The sequence below is a fragment of the Phytophthora infestans genome, genomic scaffold (assembly GCF_000142945.1).
Source record: "Phytophthora infestans T30-4 supercont1.51 genomic scaffold, whole genome shotgun sequence".
Classification (NCBI taxonomy): Eukaryota; Oomycota; class Peronosporomycetes; order Peronosporales; family Peronosporaceae; genus Phytophthora; species Phytophthora infestans.
Window position 1 is genome coordinate 732232 of NW_003303708.1, and position 20399 is coordinate 752630.

Consider the following 20399-nt stretch of genomic DNA (forward strand, 5'->3'; position numbering starts at 1 on the left):
CGCCTTCTTGGTGTCCTCTAGGACCGCGTCGTCCACGACGGATGAGGAGTTCAACTCCTCCTCAGGTCCCATCAGGACCACCTCGGCTAGCTCACCTGCCTTTAAGGCTTCGCCAAACTCGGCAATGGACATCTCGTCCAGCTCTAGCAGAGCATCTGCAGCGGGCAGAGTGTCAAGGCTGATATCGCCTTCTACCTCCCCCGTCACTCCGTTAACGAGTGTATACAGCTGTTCACAGCAATCACGTGGAGCATCACCGCTCGACACGTTGCCGACGTCGAAGACGTCACAGACGCCCTGCGTCTTCTTCTCCTCTCCCTCCGCGACCGGGCCCGGCCGGATGAGGGCGGTGTGGCGACATCTATATCACCACCACCGGGTGCAGCAGCACCATCACTCCTCGAAGAGGATACAGTGTCTCGCAAGACACTCGGCTGAAAGCCAAGAGATTCTTGACCTTCACACAGTGAGCTAGGTGTCACTTCACCTGCATCTCCTGGGCCACGCCCATGATGCCTCGACTCGCAGTCGACCGCGACCCTCGGGTCACGCAGCGGTAGGTCATCGACCAGATTCGTACCACTCAGTGGATTACGCGCCACGCCGCGCTCGTCCTCACCAGGATCCAGCACTTGGCATTGACCTACCTGCACCGCTCAGCGGATAACGTGCCGCACCACGTACGCCCTCAAGGCAAACAGCAGCCTCGTTGCTAACAATTTCGGACATACCAATGTCCAGCACTACGGCCGCCTCGGCCTCGTGCTCGCGCCAAAAGCGCTTCTGCTTCCTAGCAGAGGTGGGTTCATGACTCACCAAAGCTCCACTAGGAGCAGGGTGCGACGCACCTAGCGTCTTCGACTTCCAGTCGATCCATGGCTCATGGCGTTCCAGCCATGCCATGCCAAGGATGCGGTCATATCTCGCATCCAGGTCTAAGACCAAACAGCGCTCCACGCTATCGAAGTTCTCAAACTTCACTCCAAGGTCGACAGAGACCTTCGACACAGTTACCAGTGTCCCCGTCGCGAGACGGACAGAGATCGTATCTCTCGTTGGCACTTCCAGTGCCTCAGCATACAGCTGACTCCCTTCCAGGGTGGAGCGACGGGCGTAGTTGCCCGAGGCTCCCGAGTCAATCAAGAATCTCCATGGCTTCGCAAAGCCCTTCACGCTCGCTTGAACGACCAGCAAGCCCGGCTTGCACACACTCTTCTCGTAAGAGAGCTCAGCTCTCTTCGGGCTGAGACCCGTTGCCCTCTACCTTTTCGAGGCACAACAGAACTCAGTTCTTCCCTAGTAGGCCGCCCTGCGCCTACTGGGAGATGCCGTTTCCCGCATCTCCCAGTAGGCGCAGGGCGGCCTTGCGCTTCTTGCGCAGAGGGCAATAGGCCCTCAAGTGCTTAGTGCTATTGCACACAAAGCATCGGCGGATGCCGGCGCGCTGCTCCGCAGCAAGAAGCTCCGCTTCTTCATCTTCAGCATAGCCGAGGTCCATCGGCTCTGGACCGCTCGAAGAGTTTGCGCTACCAGCGCTCCAACCAGGTCGCGCCGACCTGAAGTTGTGCTCGGCATTCAATGCCACATCCACCGCCTCTTTAAAAGGTTAGGGTGTACACGGAACACTTCCGTTCGAGCTGCGCTCACACGAAGTCCCTCCATGAACACGGTCACGCTGACCAGTTCCGGAAGAGGGTCCGCCGCCATTCCGGCGATAAGAGTTCTCAACGCTTGGACATAGTCCAATAAATCCTTCTTACCCTGCCGGGTAGCAAGGAACTTTGACCGGATACGGTACGCCTGATTAGGCGGCGCGAAAGCCGTTGCTTCAGCCAATCCCAAGTGGGAAATGCAGCGTCAACAGACGTGCCGCACGTTAGTGCCCATTCGCGAGCGCGACCTCCAAGCCTGGAGATAGCCAGCGCCACGCGCTGATGCTCAGACTGGAGCAGGGCCGATCCCATGGCCATCTCGACCTCACGGGTCCAGAGAAGGAGATTCTCTCCATCCTTCCCCTCGAAGGTTTTTACGCTCACCATGAGCGGTTTCAGTCTCATAGACTCTTCACGCGTCATCGACGCCGCCGCCGTTGCGGCGCTCATCTTCTCTTGGACATGCTCCAAGAGCGCGTTCTCACAAGCGGGAGAACGATTCCAGCCTGGCAGTTACCGCCTCTGGACCTTGCGATGCAAGATGAGCCACCCCCTCCGGGCCAAGCAAGGACATAAGCTTAGTAAGCGCGTCCTGCCGCGCCGGAGGCAAATTCGCGAACACGGGGTGTTCCATCCTCGCAGAGGATATAGTCAACCGACTCAGGAGCGGGATTGACTACAAGTGCTACCATGTGCAGCGGGGCTGCCGTAGCTTTAGCGTCAGAGGAAGACGTTCGACTCAAAGAGTCACTAATACTAAGTTCTTATCCAAAGGACACTTACAGCCCAAGACCAGGGCTCAAAGTTAACACCTTAGCTTTTATGCTTCAATACCAGAAGTGTTTTATTTACTATTATTGCGGCCAAGCCGCCTAGGGGTAAAAGTATCTGTTTAACTATCTAGCATAGTTAAACCTAATCAAATGCATAACGTGTGGCTTTCGGCCAACGTACTGAGAGACCTTGTTAACTCTCCAACTTATGTACTGAGAGTTTGCTAAATCTCCGGGTACTTCGTACCCCTGTGTGTTCCACACTATGTAACCCCGTTACACAGGATGCTTTTTCCCGGTATGCGCGCATAGCCTTCTCCTCTTGGCGCAAGGTGATACCTCCTTCAGCCCCCAGCCCATCAATGCAGCGCTGGTCAACTCGGAGAATGTCTGGGTCAACGTGGGGACCGATCATCGTGCCGCCGACTGCGCCATCATCCCTACCGACGCATTCGACAGCGTCGCCTTTGCTTTCTTCTTCGCTGTCGTTTTCATTTCCTTGTGACCCGTGGAGATCGTTCCCTCCAGGTTCCCATTCTGAAAGCAATAACTCGATGTCCATGTTACTCGTCAAGTCAGATCTTGAAATGCAAGAATGATCCTAGTCGCAAAAGGGGAGTATGACGTCGCCCACCCTGGTCGTACCTTCGCGACACGTCTGATTGGACTTCTAAGAGGTCCCGTGAGGACGTCTACCCGATATGGCTTCCCAACGTGACCTTTCGTACACTTTTTTTGCCCCACTAGATGCTCGTGATTTGCATTAGAAGAGGCCCCCGGAGGGTCTCTAAAACCTCAGGGCTTAAAGGGTTAATGCCTTGTTCTTGTTCTCTACCGATAGCCTTGCTCACATCGGGCGTCTAATAAACCTGCATCCTGTAACGCCAGATTAATGCGGTCAGTAGCGCCAACACACCACACCAACCTTGCTGTCTGTAACGGGGTACGTAGCCCTAAGTGTACCCTGGTTACATGAAGTGTGACACCTCACACTTCAGGAGCATACTCCGGGATATTTGGTACAAGGTACCAAGGTCGTTCAAAGCCAACCATTGGTTAAATGACATTGCATTTCTATAGGTAACTAATATTTTGTATTAAACCCAAACTTAACCTACCTATAAATATACTCAGTTTACAATCTACCTTATTTAGGTCACTTCGCTCTCTTTAACGAAAGAGGGGACCAGTGAACTGCCGTTCACTGAGAGTTTGTATGCTCTCGGAAGATAATTTCCTCTAGCGCAAGGTGCTGTGTGACCCCGTCACACTTGGTAGCACTAGTAGTCAATCCACGCCACCGCGGGTAGACTACCTGAACCTCTCCGAAGTTTGTTGCCATGGATAGGAACGACTTCTCCCATATGAACGACTCTCAGTTCGAGTCGGTTCGGAAGATGGCAGGCATCTTCGGGATGGAGGCCCTGCAGAGCCTGGTGGTGTCAACACCGGCTGAGCAGCTCGAGCGCGTCAATGCATTCGACGCGTACGAGCAGGGCCTCATCGCGCATGTGCGGGAGAACCTGCAGGCTCCGGCGGCGGAAGCATATCCGCCTCACCCGAAGCCAATACGGCTGAAGGTTAAGCCGTATGCAGGGAAGGAAGGCGAGAACCTTCACTTCTGGGTCCGAGAAGTAGAGCTCGCGATGGACGCGGCTCTGATCTCGACCGAGAAACTGCGTGTTGCTTTTGCACTCTCCAACCTTAGCGGCCGTGCTAAGAGTTGGGTGTACACACGGGAAGCAACATCCCCTGGATGTTTCACATCCTGGGCTCAGCTGTGCGAACAGCTCCGAGCCGCGTTCCTCCCGGCGAACTACGAGTACCGCCAGCGTTCGCGCTTCCTCGCGTGTAAACAAGGAAGGCGCAAACTGCTCGAGTATGTGCAAGAGATACGGGAGCTCACGGCGTACCTAGTGGGAAATCCACTCAACGAACACATCAAGATGCCTGTGTTCATGGACGGCCTCCGAGTGGGCCCCGCACGCACTCAGCTGTTCCGGGTGCAGTCAAGCACCCTTGAAGAGGCGATTCAAGTGGCTCTTCACAGCCATCGCCAGGCGCGTACGCCGGCCTCAGCGTGGCCTGGGAGTTCCTTGTCGGCCCCCGGTCGAACAAGCCCCAGCGGACCAGTTCCCATGGAACTTGGGTCCGCCGAACAGCGTGACATCCGCTGCTTCGGCTGTGGGAAGATGGGCCACTTCAAGCGCGACTGTCCCGCGGAAAGACTCCGCAGACGGTCCTTCCGCAAGCCCGTCCTCAAGGGTCGCTGGCAGAAGCCAGGATCCCGGGGACAGGGGAACGCAGGGAACCAGTAGGGGCGGGGCGCCCTACTGGGGAAGACCTAAGTCTTCGTAATGGGTGCGCGGGTGGCGCGTACCACGGGGACTTAGCCCCTGAGAGTCTTTGCACTCTCGAATCGGCGAAGAGCAGCGGCGGGTTGCTCGTAGTAGACAGATGTGTACGGGGATACGATCATCCCTTTAGAATCTTGATTGACTCTGGGGCGTCGAAGAATTTCGCACGCCGCCAGACGGTTGCTCGTAACAGCAACAAGTTGTCCGATGCTTTGAGAGAGAGCAAGGGCAACGGGACGGTGTCAGTGCGACTGGCCGACGGGAAGGTCGTCACTGTCCCCAACGTCCAAGTGGATCTGGCTGTCAAGTTTGAAGACTCTGACAGCCTCGAACAGTTCACTGTTCTCGATATGGATCCATATGATATGATCCTGGGCATGCCCTGGCTTGAGAAGCACGAGCCCTGGATCGACTGGCGAGGCAAGGCAATCGGTGCCAGCTGCCCTGCGCAGTCCGACAGAGCATTGGTGAGTCATGTTCCCATCTCTGTCAGGACCCGGGGCGCCCGCAAGGGCTGCCAGGGTACCAAAGCATTCGGCAGTTGCTTGGGAGTCGTCGACGTATATGACGACGCCAAGGATGCTTTGATGGTGGCAGCGCCCAGAAGAGGCGCTGGTCAAGTGGGTAACTTAGGTCCACAGGCGGGTAACTTAGTTCCGCAGACAGCTGCAGCTGTCACGAACACTGAGAACAGCGTGTTCAGAGTGGGTAACATAGTTCCACTCACGGTCGCCCAGACCTTAGCTGAAGAGGAAGACGTCGGATACGCTTCCTGTGTGGGTAACACAGTGCCACACGCGGTCGCCCAGACCTTAACTGAAGAGGAAGGCGTCAAACACGCTTCCTGTGTGGGTAACACAGTGCCACACGCGGTCGCCCAGACCTTAACTGAAGAGGAAGGCGTTGAACACGCTTCCTGTGTGGGTACCACGGTACCACACGAGGCCCCGATTGCCTCGGATGTCATAGCGCCGACATCCCCAGACGTGGGCAGCAAAGCTCGGCGTCACGGCCGCCGTCGTCAACGACGCCGCCGCCTCAAGTCGGGTCCGAACTTCGTTCCGATCGACGTCGCTTCAAGCGACTCGGAGTCCAGGGCCCGGGCTCCTCCGACAAGGCCGGTGAAAGAGTGTTATCACATCTTCGATGGCGAGACCGGTTTACCCGTCAAGGCATCTGGTGTCCACTTGGAACCGTTGCCAGAGGTTGCAGAGATACTGCACCTCGAGGAAATGACGGCTGAGTCTTTCCTGACCAACCTCAAGGCTGGAGAGATTGCTGAGATGGTACTCATGAGACCTGAGACCACTCGGGAGGAGCTGAACGCCTCCTCTGTCTTGGACGAGAACGTCCTAGAAGACATGAACAAGCAGCGTCAGGCGCGCTTGGGTTCTGAGATTCTTAAGAACCCCAAGATCCGGTGTATCCTTTGGTGACGGAGTACGCGGACGTGGTGAACAAACACCCACCGACCCAACTCCCACCGGATCGAGGCGTACCGCACGAGATTGATCTCGTGCCCGGCACAAAGTATTGTGTCACGAGGCAATGGCCTCTCCCGCGCGAACAGTGCGAGGTCATTGATGCCTTCTTCGCCGCGAAAGCGAAGGCAGGCATGGTGCGGGGATCGAAATCCCCGCACTCGACGCCGACTTTCTGCGTTCGTAAGCCGAACGGAAAGTGGCGTCTGGTTCACGCTTATAACAAGCTGAGCAACGCAACGGTGCCGGCCCAAACACCAATCCCACGAAAGGATGTGTTGTTGAACAACATGGCCGGGAGCGTACTGTACAGTGCGCTGGATTTGGTAGACAGATACTACCAAATCCTGATGCGAGAGAGTGAAATCCCGCTCACCGCGGTAAGCACTCCAAGCGGCATGCTTTGGGAGTGGCTCGTCATGCCGCAGGGCTTGTCTAACACCCCGGCGACGTTCAATCGCCTGGTGACGCAATTGTTCCGCCCTTTGCGTACCTTCGTACAGACGTACTTCGACGATATATTCGTCCATAGCCGTGCCGAGGGAGGCAAGACGGCCATGGAGGTGCATCTAGGACACCTCCGTCGAGTAATGCGAGCGAACAAGCTCTACGCCAACATCGACAAGTGCGTTTTCGCGTCACCAGAGATTAAAGTTCTCGGTTGCTTCGTAAGCAACGTGGGCGTTCGGGCTGACCCAGACAAGGTCAAGGCCATAGCAGCATGGCCGACGCCCCGATCCCAGAAGGATCTTCGAAAGTGGTTGGGCTTGGCCAACTACCTTCACAAGTACAGCGCAGGGTACGCGGGCTTCGCTAAGCCCTTGTCGAGCCTCCTTCAGAAGGACGTCGACTGGCGCTGGGAGCAGGAGCACCAGGATGCTTTTGACAGCATCAAGGCCAGTCTCCAAGAGGCCCCTGTCCTGGCCCTGCCGAACGAGACGAAGCCGTTTAGCGTCGTCTGCGATTACGCAATCGGATGTGCACTGCTACAAGCCGACACGGCTGGACACGAGCGAGTCATCTCGTTCCAGTCCAGGCAGCTTAATGCCGCCGAGCGGAACTACCCTGTCCGCGACAAGGAGCTCCTGGAAATGAAATATGCCCTTGTGAAGTTGCGTGTTCACCTTCTGGGCTCTCGGCCCTTTGTGATCTACACAGACCACGCGTCCTTGAGGACGGCGACTAACTCACCTCACCTCTTCCAAAGGATGGCGAGGTGGCTGTCCTTCTTCGCGGAATACAACTTCCACGTCGAATACAAGCCGGGCAAGCTCAACGTGCTTGCGGACGCCCTCTCTCGGCGTCCTGACTATGAGTTGGCCCACATCACGCGGGTGACAACCAACGGATCTATATGATCGGATACGCATGGCGTATCGGGACGATGAGACTGTCGCGCCTATTGTCAAGTTCCTGATGGCCGGAACAAGCGCGAAGTCCGACTGGCTCTCGTCGCGACAGCGCTCACGGCTCCACCGATATGAGTTGAAGGAGGGCCTCCTCTATTACCAAGTGGAGCCCACTGATCCCCCACGGGTGGTCGTACCCAACGACGAGGATCTGAAGTTCGATATCCTCGCGGAGGCGCATGACGCGCCCTCCAGCGGCCACTTAGGCCGCGAGAAGACCTTTCGATCGGTCTCTCAGTTCTTCTGGCGGACCCACATGTACAAGTGGGTCGCCCGGTACGTCAAGACATGTGAAACATGTCAGCGGGTCAAACCCGCAGGGCACTCTTCGGCTCCACTACAGAGCCTGTCGGTACCGGCTGACTGTTGGAAGTCGATGAGTCTTGACTTCATCTTTGGGCTTCCCGCCGACGGACACGGCAACACCGGAATTTTGGTGTTCGTGTGTCGGCTGAGCAAGATGGTACATCTTGCTCCAGTTCGCGTCACTGTTACGGGCGAACAAACCGCAAGGTTGTTCGTCGAGGCGTGTTCCGCTATCACGGTCTCCCGGAGACGATTGTCTCGGACCGTGACCCGCGGTTCACGGCTGCGTTTTAAAAACGCTGTTCCCTTTACTGGGAACTCGTCTGCAGATGTCCACTGCGGATCATCCGCAGACAGACGGCCAACCAGAGCGCGTCAATCGAGTGCTCGAGGAGACTCTGCGCAGTGTGTGTGCGGCAGCACCACGTACGTGGTCGATGCAGCTTCCAGTTGTTGAGCTTGCGCTCAACAACGCGGTGCACGCGTCCACGGGGTTCACGCCGCTCTACTTGAACGGCTTCCGCCACCCCAGAGTGCATCTCACTCTTCGAGGAGACACTGACTCCTCTATTCTAAATGGGGGAGAGGCTCGGAAAGCCCTTTCCTCCCAGGTCTCCGATGTGAGACCAGTTTCGCTGCGGAAACAGGTGGAATTCGTTATGGATACCAAGCTGAACATTGTCAGCAGGGTCCGCGATGCCATGACAGCGGCCCAAGATAAACAAAAGGAGTACTCAGACAAACATGGAAGAGGAAACTTAAATATATTTGAGGTTGGTGACTTAGTGTTGCTAGACACGAGGAACCTACCTCTTGACACTGTCAGCTCTAGCGGCAGCAACAAGCTGAAGCACCGCTTCATCGGATCTTTTGCAGTCCTGGCCAGACATGGTGCGTCGTACACCATCGACCTTCCAAAGTCAATGACGACGCACCCGACGTTCTATGTCGGACGTCTTAAGCGGTACTTTGACCCGCAGGGGGTTGCTGACTCGCAGACCCCCCTTGACTCAGCTCCTCGAAGCGAGGGCCGGTCACAGTCGTCGACGGGGACGCCGGAGCAGGCACCCAAGCCTCGGTCGGGACGGCAAGGCTGCTGTCAAGACCGTACGCCGGAGGGGCTCCATACGAACGGACCCCGGCGCCATACGCCGAGTACGCTGAGTACGCCGGGTACGCACCATACGCGTACGTCTGGGAGTGTGCCACAGGCGGCTCCGGACGTGGCAACAAAGCCTCGATCCGTCGGATCATGCGAAAGGCCTCGTCCAGATCGGACGAAGAGGCCCGGCGATCCACCCGCAGGTGAAGGCTCGCGACCTCTCGTTCCACCAGGTCCAGGCGTCCCGCAAGGCGAGCGAGCTCGCCCTGATTCCCGGCCTGGGCGGCAGCATTACCGCCAGTCCCAAGGCCAAGTGCAATCTCAAGCACGAGGACACGTTGACGGAGGCGGTCAGCCTCAGGGACCTGTGTCGGACCCGCAGTCGGAGCACTCGGACGAGAGTGGCTCTCGGGAGGCGCCGAGTACTCGTACTCGTACGAGGGCACCTCCGCCCCTGCTTGACCGGAATGGAGAGGTTCACTTCCACGTGGAGCGGATCCTCCAGGAGCAACGGCGTCGCGGTAAGCGACAGCTCCTCGTGAAGTGGAGAGGTTATGCCCACTCCGAGAACTCGTGGGAGCCGATTGAACGGCTCCTGATTGACTGCCTGAAGGCTGTCGCAATCTGGGAACAGAAGCGGCGGCAGCTTCATAAGTAGTCCGGGGCTTCTTGCCCGAACGGGGTACGGACGATGAATACATTCCGTACCCGCGCTCATCGTGAGCGCTAGAAGCCGCGCGCTTCAGGATGTCCCTTGGTAGCATACGCTTGCTGATCAAGTGGACAAACCTCACACGAAGATCACGCTGGTCCAGGATGCGGGACAGCAGCTGATCTTCATGGAGTTCCCGTAACTCCGTGGGTGAGTACTTAAGAGTCTCCACCCACGCCCAGAGCATGTCCTCAGAAGAACTCCACGTGAGACAGTTCTCGGGCATAACCCGGGGGTATCCCCAAAGAGGATAGAGACCACCCCGGGTCTCGGGCTTCTTACGACAAGTCGTGAAGTCCTTAAGGGGAATGCGGTGTGGCGCGAGAAGCACACACCGAGCAGCCTCCATGTTGTCGACGAACAACTGTTCTTTCTGAACAAGGGCTCGTTCATAGATGCCCCTAGAAGTGTCGCCGCCCACAAGGCGACGAGGAGCGACGAGAAGCTCTCGGAAGAGGTCAGCCCCAGAGTTCTCCTCGGGAGGCCAATACCCTCTTAAGTTGATGGCAGCTCCCTGGCTGACGGGTGCCGCCTCCGAACCCCCACGCACACGCTGGGCAGCTTGGAACTCCTCCTGCTGCTGGTCGAGGTCATCCGAGACCTCCTGGGGCTCAACGATAGCACCCTCCTCTTTTTCTTCTTCCTCCTTCTCCTCCTCTTCATCCGAGGAGTCGAAGATACTCCGATAGGAGCGACGAGTCTCTTTCTCCTCGCGAACTGGAGACTTAGAGGCGGTACGCTTCTTTGAGGGCTTGGCGCCTTCGGCTTTAGAGGCCTTAGCACGCGCAAGACCCTCGGCAAGCGAGAGACGTTTGCGAGGATTCTCTTCCTCATCGCCACCGGCTTTGGGAGCGCCCTTAGCCTTGACAACCGGACTCTCAGAGCGCACAGAGGTCCTGGGACTGTGATCCCCTTGATCACTAGCGAGCGACTGCACGCTGTCATCTTTGTGCTCACTGGGCACTGGGCTGTGCCCTCCCACAGAGTCCGCAGGAGCATCGTGAGTGCTCTCGGACTCGGCATCGTCCTCACTGCCCAAGTTGAACTCGCGTTCCACGAACTGAGGGTTCGGACGATTGTCTGAAGATGAGGGCGACGGGCTGCGGCGCTTGCACCCGAGGAACCGATCGCCTCGGAGGCCACCTGAGTAGCCTCCTTGACTGCAGAGCCTTTGCCGTGAGGCTTAGTGCTCTTGGCTTGCGCCTTACCGGCAGCAGCCTTGGAGCGTGTCTTAGCACCGCTCTTTGCAGTGCCACGAGGCATGATAACGGTCGAAGTGGAGACCTAGACGAAGAGCGCACAGGTTGCTGCTCGAGGCTCTAACTGTGAAGTGAGCCTCCGCCGCGCTCGCGCGGCCAAGTCGATGGTTTTCGACTTTGAGAATGAGAGTTTGTGACGAGCACCTCTTCATTTTGATTAATCGGTAAACCGAACCTAAGTGGGGGAGGATGTAACGGGGTACGTAGCCCTAGGTGTACCCTGGTTACATGAAGTGTGACACCTCACACTTCAGGTGCATGACACGTCATACTCCGAGATATTTGGTACAAGGTACCAAGGTCGTTCAAAGCCAACCATTGGTTAAATGACATTGCATTTCTATAGGTAACTAACAGTTTGTATTAAACCCAAACTTAATCTACCTATAAATATACTCAGTTTACAATCTACCTTATTTGGGTCACTTCGCTCTCTTTAACTAAAGAGGGGACCTGTGAACTGCCGTTCACTGAGAGTTTGTATACTCTCGGAAGATAAGTTCCTCTAGCGCAAGGTGCTGTGTGACCCCGTCACACTTGGTAGCACTAGTAGTCAATCCACGCCACCCCGGGTAGACTACCTGAACCTCTCCGAAGTTTGTTGCCATGGATAGGAACGACTTCTCCCATATGAACGACTCTCAGTTCGAGTCGGTTCGGAAGATGGCAGGCATCTTCGGGATGGAGGCCCTGCAGAGCCTGGTGGTGTCAACACCGGCTGAGCAGCTCGAGCGCGTCAATGCATTCGACGCGTACGAGCAGGGCCTCATCGCGCATGTGCGGAAGAACCTGCAGGCTCCGGCGGCGGAAGCATATCCGCCTCACCCGAAGCCAATACGGCTGAAGGTTAAGCCGTATGCAGGGAAGGAAGGCGAGAACCTTCACTTCTGGGTCCGAGAAGTAGAGCTCGCGATGGACGCGGCTCTGATCTCGACCGAGAAACTGCGTGTTGCTTTTGCACTCTCCAACCTTAGCGGCCGTGCTAAGAGTTGGGTGTACACACGGGAAGCAACATCCCCTGGATGTTTCACATCCTGGGCTCAGCTGTGCGAACAGCTCCGAGCCGCGTTCCTCCCGGCGAACTACGAGTACCGCCAGCGTTCGCGCTTCCTCGCGTGTAAACAAGGAAGGCGCAAACTGCTCGAGTATGTGCAAGAGATACGGGAGCTCACGGCGTACCTAGTGGGAAATCCACTCAACGAACACATCAAGATGCCTGTGTTCATGGACGGCCTCCGAGTGGGCCCCGCACGCACTCAGCTGTTCCGGGTGCAGTCAAGCACCCTTGAAGAGGCGATTCAAGTGGCTCTTCACAGCCATCGCCAGGCGCGTACGCCGGCCTCAGCGTGGCCTGGGAGTTCCTTGTCGGCCCCCGGTCGAACAAGCCCCAGCGGACCAGTTCCCATGGAACTTGGGTCCGCCGAACAGCGTGACATCCGCTGCTTCGGCTGTGGGAAGATGGGCCACTTCAAGCGCGACTGTCCCGCGGAAAGACTCCGCAGACGGTCCTTCCGCAAGCCCGTCCTCAAGGGTCGCTGGCAGAAGCCAGGATCCCGGGGACAGGGGAACGCAGGGAACCAGTAGGGGCGGGGCGCCCTACTTGGGAAAAACTAAGTCTTCGTAATGGGTGCGCGGGTGGCGCGTACCACGGGGACTTAGCCCCTGAGAGTCTTTGCACTCTCGAATCGGCGAAGAGCAGCGGCGGGTTGCTCGTAGTAGACGGATGTGTACGGGGATACGATCATCCCTTTAGAATCTTGATTGACTCTGGGGCGTCGAAGAATTTCGCACGCCGCCAGACGGTTGCTCGTAACAGCAACAAGTTGTCCGATGCTTTGAGAGAGAGCAAGGGCAACGGGACGGTGTCAGTGCGACTGGCCGACGGGAAGGTCGTCACTGTCCCCAACGTCCAAGTGGATCTGGCTGTCAAGTTTGAAGACTCTGACAGCCTCGAACAGTTCACTGTTCTCGATATGGATCCATATGATATGATCCTGGGCATGCCCTGGCTTGAGAAGCACGAGCCCTGGATCGACTGGCGAGGCAAGGCAATCGGTGCCAGCTGCCCTGCGCAGTCCGACAGAGCATTGGTGAGTCATGTTCCCATCTCTGTCAGGGCCCGGGGCGCCCGCAAGGGCTGTCAGGGCCCGGGGCGCCCGCAAGGGCTGCCAGGGTACCAAAGCATTCGGCAGTTGCTTGGGAGTCGTCGACGTATATGACGACTCCAAGGATGCTTTGATGGTGGCAGCGCCCAGAAGAGGCGCTGGTCAAGTGGGTAACTTAGGTCCACAGGCGGGTAACTTAGTTCCGCAGACAGCTGCAGCTGTCACGAACACTGAGAACAGCGTGTTCAGAGTGGGTAACATAGTTCCACTCACGGTCGCCCAGACCTTAACTGAAGAGGAAGACGTCGGATACGCTTCCTGTGTGGGTAACACAGTGCCACACGCGGTCGCCCAGACCTTAACTGAAGAGGAAGGCGTCAAACACGCTTCCTGTGTGGGTAACACAGTGCCACACGCGGTCGCCCAGACCTTAACTGAAGAGGAAGGCGTTGAACACGCTTCCTGTGTGGGTACCACGGTACCACACGAGGCCCCGATTGCCTCGGATGTCATAGCACCGACATCCCCAGACGTGGGCAGCAAAGCTCGGCGTCACGGCCGCCGTCGTCAACGACGCCGCCGCCTCAAGTCGGGTCCGAACTTCGTTCCGATCGACGTCGCTTCAAGCGACTCGGAGTCCAGGGCCCGGGCTCCTCCGACAAGGCCGGTGAAAGAGTGTTATCACATCTTCGATGGCGAGACCGGTTTACCCGTCAAGGCATCTGGTGTCCACTTGGAACCGTTGCCAGAGGTTGCAGAGATACTGCACCTCGAGGAAATGACGGCTGAGTCTTTCCTGACAAACCTCAAGGCTGGAGAGATTGCTGAGATGGTACTCATGAGACCTGAGACCACTCGGGAGGAGCTGAACGCCTCCTCTGTCTTGGACGAGAACGTCCTAGAAGACATGAACAAGCAGCGTCAGGCGCGCTTGGGCTCTGAGATTCTTAAGAACCCCAAGATCCGGTGTATCCTTTGGTGACGGAGTACGCGGACGTGGTGAACAAACACCCACCGACCCAACTCCCACCGTATCGAGGCGTACCGCACGAGATTGATCTCGTGCCCGGCACAAAGTATTGTGTCACGAGGCAATGGCCTCTCCCGCGCGAACAGTGCGAGGTCATTGATGCCTTCTTCGCCGCGAAAGCGAAGGCAGGCATGGTGCGGGGATCGAAATCCCCGCACTCGACGCCGACTTTCTGCGTTCGTAAGCCGAACGGAAAGTGGCGTCTGGTTCACGCTTATAACAAGCTGAACAACGCAACGGTGCCGGCCCAAACACCAATCCCACGAAAGGATGTAACATGGCCGGGAGCGTACTGTACAGTGCGCTGGATTTGGTAGACAGATACTACCAAATCCTGATGCGAGAGAGTGAAATCCCGCTCACCGCGGTAAGCACTCCAAGCGGCATGCTTTGGGAGTGGCTCGTCATGCCGCAGGGCTTGTCTAACGCCCCGGCGACGTTCAATCGCCTGGTGACGCAATTGTTCCGCCCTTTGCGTACCTTCGTACAGACGTACTTCGACGACATATTCGTCCATAGCCGTGCCGAGGGAGGCAAGACGGCCATGGAGGTGCATCTAGGACACCTCCGTCGAGTAATGCGAGAGAACAAGCTCTACGCCAACATCGACAAGTGCGTTTTCGCGTCACCAAAGATTAAAGTTCTCGGTTGCTTCGTAAGCAACGTGGGCGTTCGGGCTGACCCAGACAAGGTCAAGGCCATAGCAGCATGGCCGACGCCCCGATCCCAGAAGGATCTTCGAAAGTGGTTGGGCTTGGCCGACTACCTTCACAAGTACAGCGCAGGGTACGCGGGCTTCGCTAAGCCCTTGTCGAGCCTCCTTCAGAAGGACGTCGACTGGCGCTGGGAGCAGGAGCACCAGGATGCTTTTGACAGCATCAAGGCCAGTCTCCAAGAGGCCCCTGTCCTGGCCCTGCCGAACGAGACGAAGCCGTTTAGCGTCGTCTGCGATTACGCAATCGGATGTGCACTGCTACAAGCCGACACGGCTGGACACGAGCGAGTCATCTCGCTCCAGTCCAGGCAGCTTAAAGCCGCCGAACGGAACTACCCTGTCCACGACAAGGAGCTCCTGGTAATGAAATATGCCCTTGTGAAGTTTCGTGTTCACCTTCTGGGCTCTCGGCCTTTTGTGATCTACACAGACCACGCGTCCTTGAGGACGGCGACTAACTCGCCTCACCTCTCCCAAAGGATGGCGAGGTGGCTGTCCTTCTTCGCGGAATACAACTTCCGCGTCGAATACAAGCCGGGCAAGCTCAACGTGCTTGCGGACGCCCTCTCTCGGCGTCCTGACTATGAGTTGGCCCACATCACGCGGGTGACAACGGATCTATATGATCGGATACGCATGGCGTATCGGGACGATGAGGCTGTCGCGCCTATCGTCAAGTTCCTGATGGCCGGAACAAGCGCGAAGTCCGACTGGCTCTCGTCGCGACAGCGCTCACGGCTCCACCGATATGAGTTGAAGGAGGGCCTCCTCTATTACCAAGTGGAGCTCACTGATCCCCCACGGGTGGTCGGAGGGCCGTCCTATCTACTAAAGTTTTGGGATGCAGCACTAAAAGATAGAACACAGCACAAAAATAATCTTAATTGGCACTTTAAAACATACAAGTCTCACTAACTCAAAAATAGAGGAGCTCCACTATTTGCAGGGCACGCCCACTAAAAGTAGGAGAATGACAACTATCTCATGCGAATTTTGAAACTCCTGAGCTCTTTTAATTGAACTATGTTTGTGAGCACTTTGCCAACCGAACTCGGTCCACTGGGGTACTACTTGGACTTGTTTGGTCTGAACACGGAGAAATCCTGGGTCACTTACGGTATTATTTACAGGGCTGCTATCTACGTGGTGTTCATGATCTTGTCGGGTCTTGCACTTGAATTCCTCCGCTACGAGACCCCCGAAAATTTCGACGTGTCCGATAAGCCCATCAAGGACAAACCTACACGAGGATGGAGACGCCCAAGAACAACATATCAGCGGCGACGGAGGACTGCGTTGTGGGCTTTCAGTCGACCGCTCAGGAGAAGAACTTCGTGCCAGTGACCATGGCTATACAAGACCTTCACTACTTCGTGCTGGATCCCCACAACCCCAAGGAATCTCTCGAGCTGCTAAAGAAGACCAACGGGTTTGCTGTGCCCGGGTCCATCACGGCTCTCATGGGCCGTCGGGTGCAGACAAGACGACGCTAATGGACGTGATTGCAGGACGTAAGACTGGCGGGAAGATCACCGGCAGAATCCTGTTAAACGGCTACGAAGCGAACGACCTCGCCATCCGTCGGTGCACGGGCTACTGTGAGCAGATGGACGTGCGCTCGAAGGCTGGTACGATCCGCGAGGCGTTGACGTTCAGCTCGTTCCTCCGCCAGGATGCCTCGATCTCGGACGACAAGAAGTACGACTCGGTCAACGAGTATATTGGGCTCTTGGGTTTGGAGGACATCGCGGACCAGATCATCCGCGGCAGCTCAGTCGAGCAGATGAAGTGCTTGACTATCGGCGTGGAGCTCGCTGCTCAGCTGAGTATCATCTTCCTGGACGAGCCTACCAGTGGACTGGACGCTCGATCGGCGAAGCTCATTATGGACGGTGTTCGGAAGGTGGCGGACTCGGGACGTACCATCATTTGCACGATCCACCAGCTGTCAGCCGAAGTGTTCTACTTGTTTGATAGTCTGCTGCTGCTGAAGCGTGGAGGCGAGACGGTGTTCTACGGAGGCTTGGGCCGCGATTGCTGTAGCTTGATCGAGTACTTCGACGGTATACCGGGGGTGTCTTCCCTCCCTCTTGGCTACAATCCCGCGACGTGGATGCTGGAATGTATTGGCGCCGGTGTGAACAACGCGGCGGGTAACCAGACGACTTCGTGAACTACTTCAACGGCAGTGCACTGGGTGAGGCTCTGCACAACAACCTCGCCAATGAAGGCATCACCACGCCCTCCTCGGACCTACCAGAGATGATCTTCGCCGACAAACGTGCAGACAACTCGGCGACGCAGATAAAGTTTGTCGTGACCCGATTCATCCAGATGTACTGGCGAACTCCGAGCTACAACCTCACGCGCATGATCCTCGCTGTGCCCCTCGCACTGGTCATCGGTCATGTGTTTATCGACGCTGACTACGCGTCGTACACGGGTCTCAACTCGGGTGTTGGAATGGTCTACATGGGTGCTCTCTTTTTAGCGATGATGGCGCTCCAGAGTATTCTGCGGCTTGCCTGCTCCGAGCGAGCGTAGTACGACCGGGAACGCGCGTCACAGACGTACAATGCGCTGTGTTACTTTGTGGGCTCGACCGTGGCTGAGATTCCCTACTGCTTCTGCAGTGGCTTGCTCTTCACGGTTGTGTTCTACCCCATGGTAGGCTTCACAGGCTTCTGGACTGGCGTCGTGCTCTGACTGACGATCTCGCTGCTGGTTCTCATGCAAGTGTACCAAGGAACGGTGTTTTTCTGCTTGTTGCCGTCCGAGGAAACCGCGTCAATCTTCGGACTACTTTTCAATACCGTCACGATGATGGGGGATGGGCAACAGTCCTCCGGCCTACTTGATCCCGTCCGGTTTCTCTTGTCACACACTCTTACGACGAACAGAGTGGCAATGAAGTCGGCGATACGGTTGGGGAACTCATCGAGGAGAGGCATACCGAGCCAGAACCACTGACTGCGGTACACGTTCCAGGTGGCCAGAAAGTTTGTGGGAAGGCGTCCACGATCATGACGCCGAACTGACACACGACCCACGTGCTTTGGATCGGACTGGAACCAGACACGAAAACCAGCGAAAAGATATGGCAAAGGAGCGGAAGGCGATCACCTGGAACATGACGCGGTGCTGCACCAGGTCGTACGTACAGGTAGACGAATAACGTGTCCATGGCCATCCAGGCATTGATCTTCTGTTTCTGTAGAGCGTCGTCCTTGTTATCCAGCACGTTCTCGAGGTATAGGCCGGCGGCTTGAAAAGTACTGCGTAGAACGAGTGATAGAGGCTAATTAGAACCTTGCTGGATCTTACGCTATTTGTTTTAGTATTTTTGTTATTGCTTCATGGTTTGCTATTTTGACTGGCCTAATCGTTTTCGTTTTTTAAGGACTACAAGCAGTACGTACCTGTAGAGAGCCACTTCAATAAGATAAGCATTATAAGTCGAATGAGCTCTTTCAGAACCGTTCTCGTCGTAATGCTGGATGCATGGCCTTAGTTTTTTGCTCCGCTCGATTGGTGCCTAGCTCCCTTTTATAGTGCTAGAATATCAAGTTGACAGTTACACGAAGAAAATAAAAAGTTGGTGATGACTCCTGTTTTATAAGTGGCAGTGCACCACTGATAAGTGCGTAAACTCAACTTACAGTTTAAATATTCACTTTTGTAGTTTTTCTCTCGTCTCCTCGGGTGGTCGTACCCAACGACGAGGATCTGAAGTTCGATATCCTCGCGGAGGCGCATAACGCGCCCTCCAGCGGCCACTTAGGCCGCGAGAAGACCTTTCGGTCGGTCTCTCAGTCCTTCTGGCGGACCCACATGTACAAGTGGGTCGCCCGGTACGTCAAGACATGTGAAACATGTCAGCGGGTCAAACCCGCAGGGCACTCTTCGGCTCCACTACAGAGCCTGCCGGTACCGGCTGACTGTTGGAAGTCGATGAGTCTTGACTTCATCTTTGGGCTTCCCGCCGACGGACACGGCAACACCGGAATTTTGGTGTTCGTGTGTCGGCTGAGCAAGATGGTACATCTTGCTCCAGTTCCCGTCACTGTTACGGGCGAACAAACCGCAAGGTTGTTCGTCGATGGCGTGTTCCGCTATCACGGTCTCCCGGAGACGATTGTCTCGGACCGTGACCCGCGGTTCACGGCTGTGTTTTAAAAACGCTGTTCCCTTTACTGGGAACTCGTCTGCAGATGTCCACTGCGGATCATCCGCAGACAGACGGCCAACCAGAGCGCGTCAATCGAGTGCTCGAGGACACTCTGCGCAGTGTGTGTGCGGCAGCACCACGTACGTGGTCGATGCAGCCTCCAGTTGTTGAGTTTGCGCTCAACAACGCGGTGCACGCGTCCACGGGGTTCGCGCCGTTCTACTTGAACGGCTTCCGCCACCCCAGAGTGCATCTCACTCTTCGAGGAGACACTGACTCCTCTATTCTAAATGGGGGAGAGGCTCGGAAAGCCCTTTTCTCCCAGGTCTCCGATGTGAGACCAGTTTCGCTGCGGAAACAGGTGGAATTCGTTATGGATACCAAGCTGAACATTGTCAGCAGGGTCCGCGATGCCATGACAGCGGCCCAAGATAAACAAAAGGAGTACTCAGACAAACATGGAAGAGGAAACTTAAATATATTTGAGGTTGGAGACTTAGCGTTGCTAGACACGAGGAACCTACCTCTTGACACTGTCAGCTCTGGCGGCAGCAACAAGCTGAAGCACCGCTTCATCGGATCTTTTGCAGTCCTGGCCAGACATGGTGCGTCGTACACCATCGACCTTCCAAAGTCAATGACGACGCACCCGACGTTCTATGTCGGACGTCTTAAGCGGTACTTTGACCCGCAGGGGGTTGCTGACTCGCAGACCCCCCTTGACTCAGCTCCTCGAAGCGAGGGCCGGTCACAGTCGTCGACGAGGACGCCAGAGCAGGCACCCAAGCCTCGGTCGGGACGGCAAGGCTGCTGTCAAGACCGTACGCCGGAGGGGCTCCATACGAACGGACCCCGGCGCCATACGCCGAGTACGCTGAGTACGCCGGGTACGCACCATACGCGTACGTCTGGGAGTGTGCCACAGGCGGCTCCGGACGTGGCAACAAAGCCTCGATCCGTCGGATCATGCGAAAGGCCTCGTCCAGATCGGACGAAGAGGCCCGGCGATCCACCCGCAGGTGAAGGCTCGCGACCTCTCGTTCCACCAGGTCCAGGCGGCCCGCAAGGCGAGCGAGCTCGCCCTGATTCCCGGCCTGGGCGGCAGCATTACCGCCAGTCCCAAGGCCAAGTGCAATCTCAAGCACGAGGACACGTTGACGGAGGCGGTCAACCTCAGGGACCTGTGTCGGACCCGCAGTCGGAGCACTCGGACGAGAGTGGCTCTCGGGAGGCGCCGAGTACTCGTACTCGTACGAGGGCACCTCCGCCCCTGCTTGACCGGAATGGAGAGGTCCACTTCCACGTGGAGCGGATCCTTCAGGAGCAACGG

The 20399-nt window shown here is 56.7% G+C and overlaps 1 protein-coding gene across 1 annotated transcript; it reads left to right on the top strand.

Moving 5' to 3' along the window:
* Nucleotides 1-16247: 16247 nt before the first annotated feature.
* On the top strand, nucleotides 16248-17513 carry PITG_16707 (ATP-binding Cassette (ABC) Superfamily; the record flags this gene model as incomplete). The annotated part of the gene is made up of 4 exons (XM_002896886.1): nucleotides 16248-16368; nucleotides 16410-17038; nucleotides 17104-17410; nucleotides 17470-17513. 4 exons carry the CDS (start codon nucleotides 16248-16250, stop codon nucleotides 17511-17513), a joined length of 1101 nt encoding a protein of 366 aa, XP_002896932.1.
* Between the last annotated feature and the right edge of the window lie 2886 nt (nucleotides 17514-20399).